This window comes from Hetaerina americana, unplaced genomic scaffold, assembly GCF_022747635.1.
Source record: "Hetaerina americana unplaced genomic scaffold, ioHetAmer1.1.p SCAF_50, whole genome shotgun sequence".
NCBI classification, from domain to species: domain Eukaryota; kingdom Metazoa; phylum Arthropoda; class Insecta; order Odonata; family Calopterygidae; genus Hetaerina; species Hetaerina americana.
In genome coordinates, this window is record NW_027287096.1 from 3,498,825 (window position 1) to 3,508,191 (window position 9,367).

The 9,367-nt window shown below is 41.5% G+C and overlaps 1 protein-coding gene across 1 annotated transcript in view; it reads left to right on the plus strand.

The window, feature by feature from the left end:
• LOC139694563 (frizzled-5-like) overlaps nt 1-9,005 on the plus strand; it is a 30,216-nt gene extending 21,211 nt beyond the window's left edge. The window contains exons 3-4 of the mRNA XM_071593065.1: nt 7,895-8,230; nt 8,309-9,005. Of these exons, the coding sequence (XP_071449166.1) occupies nt 7,895-8,230; nt 8,309-9,005 (1,033 nt within the window). The remainder of the gene's footprint in view (nt 1-7,894; nt 8,231-8,308) is intronic.
• Nucleotides 9,006-9,367: the final 362 nt, after the last annotated feature.

The following is a 9,367-nucleotide window of genomic DNA, read 5'->3' on the forward strand; positions in this document are numbered from 1 at the left end:
GAATGACAACAAGAAGGTAAAAAGGTAACCAGAAACGCTAACGAGACAGGATTTTCAACGAACACTTGATTTAGAAAGATGTGAAAAAGCACAACATGCAATTCTCGAAAATAGAAGACTATTCATTACATCTATTTGGAGCCTACTTCTCTAAAGATTCGAAACATAAACGGTGAAATAAGAATATAATAAAATAATGGATGTAAATCAAGGACTACGGAAGGCAAACGAAAATCTAAAGGACAGAATGTCCTCAAAGGACTTCCTAACAAACGTATATCAACTCGATAATTTAGATGCATTTACTTTTATTCGAGCGTTTGCAGAGAGTTGAAAAGGAAAAAGAGCCATGGAAATAGTGGAAAAAGAACGAATATGATTCAAATGTTAAGACGAAATAGCTTGCTAAAAAACTTCCGAGGAAGATACCGAATAAGATTGCCAAAAAACTGATGGCATACGTGAAGCCTGAGGAGTAGAATGAAGACATGAAGAGGTACGCCGAAGGAAAACAGAGTGGAGAGTAGCATAAAGCAATCCCAGTATAGATCACCATTGATGATAACGATGTCAGTGCATGCAGGATAAAGCAAAAGAATTTTCCATTTTTTAATGCAGGAAAAAATGTAAAGGACTTGAAAGGGCTGAATTCCGCAAAGCCAAATTACTCCCAAATTTGGCTGAGGCAGACATGTGGACTCGTAGAGGAAATAAAAAGAATAATAATCTGAATGGTATGAGAAGCGGGTGTAGGTACCCCAGCACCGCTGCGGTGAAGTGGAAAATTCGTCAAAAGTACTCGCCTCTCCACACGAGACAGAAGTCCAAAATAACTTGTGAATATAGCACGAAAGGTAGCGATTACAGAGCAATAAAATGAATACAACTGATGATACAAATCGTGGATTTAATTAAACTGTAATGAAGTTAAAATGGTAGTTCGGTGAAGGAGGGAATTAACATTTCCTTAAAATTATATTTCACCGTTCCCTCTTAAATGCAATATCTTGGCAATTTCATGACATGACCTTTTCGGGGTTGCACAAAAATATGGTAGACTACAGGAAACTGATATATACCCTATTTGAATCCAGGCTTTGAAAATGTATTCGAATTTCTGGCAATTTTTTTATATCAGGTGATAATTCATCAGTGGAATATTTTTATTTATAGTAATGGGAACCACCCCAGGATGGAGGATGTTAAGCCGACATAAATTGATTCCTTGAATTAATTTAACCTGGAGATACGGATTAATTAAGGGCTGAAACTTTTTAAACCGTATTTTACAAAGACGGTATTTTATTCGTAATTTGAGGAGGACTATATAATCTTAGGACTAGAATTTCTAAAGAATTGGTGTCATTTTTATGTGAACCTCGTCCTTTTATTAAATATGTGTTAGCCATCCACTAACCAAAACCAATTCACAACAAACATAGTAATTAAATTGTAAAAACAGCTGCTTCAACTCTTGGGAATGCCATTCCTGCATCCCTTGTCTGAAAATTTAAACATTTTTAAAGCCTTAAACCCAGTATATCTTAGCTAAATATTAATTCTGTCACCTCTCCGACCAGGGAAAAACTTTCTCAGAATTTATATAAATTTACAAACAAAATTCCCTGAATCTCCAATACTGAAAATAATCCAGAACTAAATTACAGTCACCCAATCAGCTATTGCTTCAGGAAGATTATTTTGATATAATCAGTCCCAGTTGTGTCTTGGGCATTATACATTTATAACATTTGTTAATTGCTATTTTCCAAGAATTATGTACGAGTAATTCTTGAAAAGAGCAACATTGGAGAGAGAGTAATAGGGATTATTAATATTTCCTAAACCTGGACTTAACCGTTATTTTATAAGTTTCCCTGATATTATATTTAATACAGGTGATAAGGTCTCACCGAGAGGTGAAATTAATAGACGTTATCAGGATACCGCCAAAAGACACCAATTCAAGAGTGATAGTTGTGATAATACCAGAAGCTCGATGAAAGGCTGACATTCTGAAATTATTCACTGTAGTGGAGAATTAAATTGCGTCAAATTTTAAAATGGAAAAAATATTACCTCTATCGGTAATACCAGAGAAAGACAGACAATTAATTTAAACATAACAGTTTCATACTTGACTTCGTAGAATTCCTTCATGATGAAGTTGGAGAAAAAACTTTGCTCTTCCACCTAAAGATTTATGACTTCAGAGGACCATAGTTTCGATCATTGCCCATCATCAGGTGGTGATGCGCTGCATGGAAACCATGGTTGTGTGAAGTAATAAATCTCTATGTGGAAGTGCTAATTCTTTCTCTACCCTCAACAATTAATTTACACTAAGATTTTTCCACGCTTTTAGGTTCAGAGCCAAACTGTCAAGTTCCTATAATGGACATACGTATTACCTAAGCAGTGTTGTTTTATAGATCCAAGCAAAACTATCTATGGACCTTTGAACACAGGACGCAGCCTTCCGTCCGCTGAATAGAGATTATTCTTCTAATTATTACTCATACAAGTACAAATACCCACATACTTTGTCGATAGATGTTCCTAAAAAATAACCGAATACAACCGAAGCAAGCAATTTGTCAATTCTAAAATACTTTCCAGGCCGAAGAAGCATGAAATATCGACATTGTGCTAAATATTTCATGTGATGAGAGTGAGGTATTCGCGACAAATTATATTTTGTTCATTCAGCGAATGAACCTCTTTGCTGATGAAGCTGCTCTACTGAATTTACAATATACACGGGATTCTACTGAGGCAGCCTAAGATAAGTTGTGAGCTATTTTATTTTAAAATAATATTCTCATTCATCTCGGGGATCTTCAACCCCAAATAGTATGCCATATGCTACAGAGAATAAAAAAACAGAAAGTACCTTTTCACCTATCCACATATCTCCCATCGAATAAAATTCATATGCGATCTCATCGGCAATTGCAGTAATCATTATTGTAAACAACATGCTTATTAATTTGGAAAATTGACAAATGCGTTTAGTTTATCACTTAAAGAAAATTTAAAAATAACCTGAAAAATTCTGTTCGCTCAACAAAAACTGAGCATAAGAACGCTGTTTTTTTGGTTACTTACGGTAACTATTTCTTCATTTTCAAATTACATTGAATTCTATAAAATCTCTTTTTATAAGCGTACAATTGTTTCTAGATTTCTAGTCCTAGATTATCAGGGTTGAAGATCACACTGATGAAGGATTCGGCTGGTGAGGGAAAATATGCGTAATGACTATTAGCAGTTAACATAAAAATAATTGAGATATGAGAAATCGTGTGGATTTCATTCTCTCCATTAAATATCAATCAGAACGTTTACAAGGCGACACCAGCAAAATCCGTGGAGCTGCTGCTAAGCAACTCTCCCATCAATAACCCGTGATGGTGGAAAGACCCAACGCTTCACCTATGAAAATATGATGAATTTTTTACTTAAATGATTTTGATTCCTTGTTAATCTTTTACTAAATCTTTGAAAATATTCGGCATCAACATTTCTCCACTTATCAATCCTGAATACCATTATGTTTATAATATTTTTGCAAGCTTTAATTTCTCTTTTAGACAGATAGAAATCCCTCGAAAAATTTACCAAGAATTACTTATAAATCGCCTTAGTATATCGGAAAAAGCATAATACCCAAAGTGTCTAGTGGCGTTCGATGAAATAATGAATATTAACTAGTTTATTAGGTGCATAGACATAGGGCATTAAGGGAGATGAAATCAAATAACGCCGTGGGGGTAGACAACAGTCCTGTGGAACTTCTAAAAGGTTTAGGAAAATGTGGGAGGAAGAGTCCAAAGGGATTGATCCGTAGTATATATTAGGATGGAGTCTTTCTGAAGACTTCGTGAGATCAGTTTGGTCCTATCCCGAAAAAGGTAAAGGCAACATGATGTGAGGACTACAGAACAATAAGTTTTCATTTCCCACATAGCTAAAGTTGTTCTCAGGTTCACCAACAAAAGGATAGAGAGTAGGGAAAATGATTACAAAGGGGATCGTCATTTTGGATTTAGGAAGGGGAAAGGCACATGTGATGCCATGCAGTAATGAGATCACTCATCGAGAGGAACGTAGAATACAATCAGGATACGTACGCATTCGTATTTGCCTGTTACTTAGATTTCGAAAAGGTGTTTGATAGTGTTACCTGGGAAAAACTAATGAGTATATTTCAGAAAATATGAATAGATTGGGGGGACAGGAGGCTAATCCGCTACCTGCTAATGTCTCAGTTTGCTCACGTGCGAGTGAGGAACAGAGAATGGGCAGTGTTAGGAAGAGGCGTAAGGCAGGGTTGCCCATTATCACCGGTGCTGTTCAACGATTATTCGCATGCTGACAAAATAATTAAAGAGGCATTGGCAGAATTGGTGCCAGGAATGAAAATCGAAGAAGAATTCGTAAAATCAGTTAGGTTTGCTGATGACCAAGCTCGAATTTGTCAGCCAGCCAAGGGGTTGCAAGCATTACTGAGTGAATTGGAAATCCAATGCGACAGATATGGGATGATAATCAATATTGATAAAAAAAAGGTTATGCCATTTTACAGAAAGAAAAAGACTAAGATAAACATTAAAATAGGAGGGCAAAAACTAGAGCAGGTAGAACAGTTTACGTATCTCGGAAGAATTTTGGACCAGCATGGTCAAAGTAGTAGGAACATAAGGAGAAGAATTGCGCTAGGCAATGAGGCTTTCACAAGGAGTAGGGAGTTGATGACGGGGAATGAGTTGATGACAGGGACGTTGAGTAAGGATGTTAAGAAAAGACTCGTCAAAAATTTGATATGGAGCGTAGTTATGTACGGCGCGGAAACGTGGTCACTGAAGCAGGATGATAGAAGTAGATTAGAGGCTTTTAAAATGTGGGTGCGGAGAAGAATGGAGAAGGTGAAATGGATCGAAAGGAAAACAAATGAAGAAGTACTAGGTATGGTAGGCAAGGAGGGGGGTTTGTTGGAAGAAATCCTAAGGGGGCAGGAAAATGGATGAAGCGCGTATTGATCCGTAGTGAGATGTTGAAGACTGTAATAGAGGGGAGACTTATAGACAAACGAGGAAAGGGCAGGAACAGCATAGGCATGTTGGACGGGATGAAGGGAGGAAGGAAGAGTACAAATAGATGAAGAGGGACTTGATGTAGAGTAGGTTGCTGCATTGTGTTTTGTTAGGCGTCACAAAACATTTATTTGGCAGTTGTGTCCATCCAAAACCTGCCTTAACCGGTAAATTACTTAATAATAATAAATAAATATATATATAAATACACATACACTCGCATAGACACAGTCATGACCTTTGTTATATCTGCTAATTAACAATTTATGAATAAAAACGTTGGGTGCAAGCAAATTTTGTTCCCTTAGGTATGGTGGCATAGTTGTTACATCCAAAATTAAGATATCACCAATCCTTTGTCCGAAGTGCGCCATTTGAAAACTCATTCACATTATCAAGGCTGTATTCATATCAAAGGTTGAAATTCCTCGAAAGATGCAGACAGAGCGTGCCACATAAACGCCCTCAAGATAATCAATCAAATATAAATTTCTTCCAACGAAGGAATCGTCAATACTAAATTACCAGCAATTTCTTCCCGAAATAAAACCTTGGGAAGAAGATTAACTTCCCCTAATGGCTGTTTGCGGCGATAGTTGTTGACTTTCCCTCCGGAATAATGCAAGGCCCGTAATCGCGACCCATTCATCAAAATCAGATGTCCTCGATAAGAACTGAGCTCGTTTCGCGTTCCACGAAATGGCGTGCCCTGCCTTGTTTGGCGCCCAGAAGGAACCCCTCCACTCCACTGCTTCCCCCCCCCCCACTCTCTTTAGGGCGCTTGTTCCACGGGAGCCGCGTGACGTCGCGTGTCCCTACACCGCAACCGGGGAGTTGCGTTCGCTGAAAACGGAACGGTGGATGAAAAAGCGTCCGTGGAGGTGATATCCTTGCTCCCGGGTTTCAAATTTCGTGAAATTGGAGCTCTGCAGTTAGTGGCTCCCTCCGCTTTACCTACCCGCCCGCATTGGCGACTTATCACGCATCAGCTTCTTCCAATGTGTAGGCGTAAAAGATTCCGGGGTTCCGGATTGATTGACAATGTCGAAACGTCTTATCCCCACAGTTTTCCATTTCGTGTGTTTTACGCGACACGGAAAGCTTTCACAGCTTGATGGTTTTGTTTCTTTCATGAATAGAAATTCATAGTTTTTACCACGAATTATGCATCTGATGAAACCGATCAACATTTGATGCACAACCACAGCAATAACCAAAGAGACTCTATCATATTAAAACAATCTACTTTTTTTTCTTTACTTTTCTTCCGTCTCTTGGGTGATTATTTTAACAACCTATTGAGTGTTCTTTCAGCGGTATGAGGATTATTTTACAGTCAAAGATTTATTTTAAACTACTTCATTAACCGTGGTCCACTCAGAAAGAGCTTGCATCCATCATTAGCATTAGCGTAGAACGATTATACTGCCATTGAAAATGAGACACATTCGATTCTAATCATGGAAGGAATTATCACGACACCAAAATATCAATAGTGTTGGCGAATAATAAGAGGTGCCTTCGCGATTTATAATAATAACTGTAAATATACTGAAATTCATGGGTTAAAAGTAATTTGAAGTGCTACGGTGTATTGTGACTTGTTAGGCGGGGCTCAGAAGGGTAGTAGTGCATATTCCATTACTCATCAGAAATCTAAATGCATATTTTCCCCGAGGCAACTCCTACACGTAGCTCATAAGTAATAGCAATGCTTCCACAGTAATATTCATGCATTTCAGTTATGCTTTATCGTTTCTCACGCCTTCCTACCCGATTTGAACAGTAAGCGGAGAGAGGATGATCCCTGCCGAATTTTTGAATACTTGATTCTTGAGTATGAACTACAAATAAACTAAAACTCACGGGTTGAGAAATATATTGCATAACGAAATAACAAGTTACACAATAGTCCATCCCATTAAGAAAATTTCAACTGATAAAAAAAATTGTTTATAAGCCTCATTCAGTCGGCTCCAATTGCTGTAATTTCCAAAGCAATGGTTTACTCTTTGAAGCAGGTGACAACAATAGAACGAACTTCTCTTTTACAATTTCTTTTCTCTTCTGTTGGACAATCACCACGTACGCCTGAATTAAAACTCTACATTGCTATTTATTAGTAGTAATCTACCGGATTTGGGTCGGATTTTAATTGTCCTTTACATTATACACTTCTCTCGTTCTCACTAAGCCCTAACTTACAATACCCAAAATATACATAGCCCCATACTCCATATTAGATAAACTCATTACATAGTCTGCATACTTTTTATTCCCCTTCATTCCGTCCAAAATACCTATTATTTTCCTCCCTCTAACTCGCTTGTTCATAATTCTTCCCTCTATTATCGCGTGCAGCATCCCACTTCCTCTCAGTTTAATCTCCGGCATCCATCTGTCCTGCCTTCCTATTCCTCCCAATAAAATTCCTAATTCCTAATTCCTCCCAAATAAATTCCTCCCTCCCTTTTCTCCCTTTATCTTCTATTCTCCTACCATACCTACAAGTTCATCGTTTGTTTTCACGAAATTAATAAAAAGTTGAAATAAATATTATTGAAATGAGATCTAATGTGGCATTTTAGAGTGGAAGTTTCCATTGTATGACTGGTACTACTAAGTATAACAGCGCAGTGTGACAGTGTTTTCTTATTAGAATTTTGCAATTGAATTCATTTTCCTGATGGTGCATTCTGGATTAATGATTCTGCATCATTCATGAAATCAGATCAACTATCCATCACAATGCAGGATCACGCTTTATTAAACCATCCGCATTTTCTTTGCACTTACAGGTGGGTGGTCCTGGCCCTGACGTGGTTCCTCGCCGCAGGACTCAAGTGGGGTAACGAGGCTATTGCCTCCCTGGCGCCGTACTTCCACTTGGCCGCCTGGCTCATCCCGGCGGGGAAAGCAGCCGCGGCCCTCGCGTCCAACGCGGTGGACTCCGACCCCGTCGCTGGCATCTGCTACGTGGGGGGCCTCAACGATGGAAACCTGCGAGTCTTCGTGCTCGCGCCCCTGCTGGCGTACCTCCTGATCGGGACGTCATTCCTCCTCGCCGGTTTCGTCTCCCTCTTCCGGATAAGGAGCGTCCTCAAGCGGCAGCAGCAGTACCACCAGCATTCTCAGCAACTCCAGGCTCCGCAGCCACCACCGCCGCCCCCTCCTCCGCCATCTTCCATTTTGCACCACAACAATCAGGGCAGGGCGGACAAGTTAGAGAAGCTGATGATCAGGATAGGTGTTTTCAGCGTCCTGTACACGGTTCCCGCCACCGTCGTCATCGGGTGTCACTTCTACGAGGCTTCAATGCGTCCGGAATGGATGAGGCAGACGGCTTGTCCCTGCGAGGGAGGCTCTGGCGGTCAGCATTATCACCAACACCCGACGAGACCGCTTTACTCTGTCCTGATGCTCAAGTACTTCATGGCCCTTGCCGTAGGGATAACATCCGGGGTTTGGATTTGGTCTGGAAAGACATTGGACTCGTGGAGGTGGTTCTGGCACCGCATAACGGGGGGTAGGGGTGGCGGCCCCGGGGGACCGGGGGGTGTCGGCGGAGGAGTTGGGTCCACGGGTAGAGGCGGAAGGGGCAGAGGGGGCTACTACAGCCAGAGCCACCTCGTGGGAGGAGGAGGTGGGAGTCTCTTGGCCGGCCATCAAGCTCCTTCCCACCACTACCCGTCGTCGGGTCACATCCACGGTCACGCATGCATGCCAAAGCAACAGCAGCAACCTCAGAGGCCACTGACGGGACTGAAGGGTCAACAGTCCATCTGCGGATACAGTTCCGTGGCATCTCCGGCAGTGCCCGTTCCCGGCGTGGCGGCCAGCGTCCAGTCCAGCCACGTGGGCAGCGTCGTGCAGCAGAAAGGAGTAGCGGCTCCTTTGAGTCACGTATGACAGCAGAACGGCGACCCGCCCCTGGCCACGCCCCTGGTACGTCACCACCAAGGGATGATCCCTCAGCCGCCCACGCCTTCCGGCCTGACGGAGGGTAGCGAGATGGGCGGGGTGGCCGGGAGGGCTGGGACTGCAGGGGTTGGGTCGTGCGATGGCGCGCAGCTTAGCAACTACGGGCCCATCTGACGGGGGCAGGGTTCCGCCGGCGGGGTCGCATGGGGAAACGTCAGGCGGTAGATGGAGACGAAGGGGAAAAGACTTGGTGTTTCGCTCCATCCTCGCCTAAGGGAAGATTTTGCTCCCTAGTGTCGAGATACTTTGATTTCGAAGCGTAACATAACGAGCTGAGTTCCCGAAAAGGT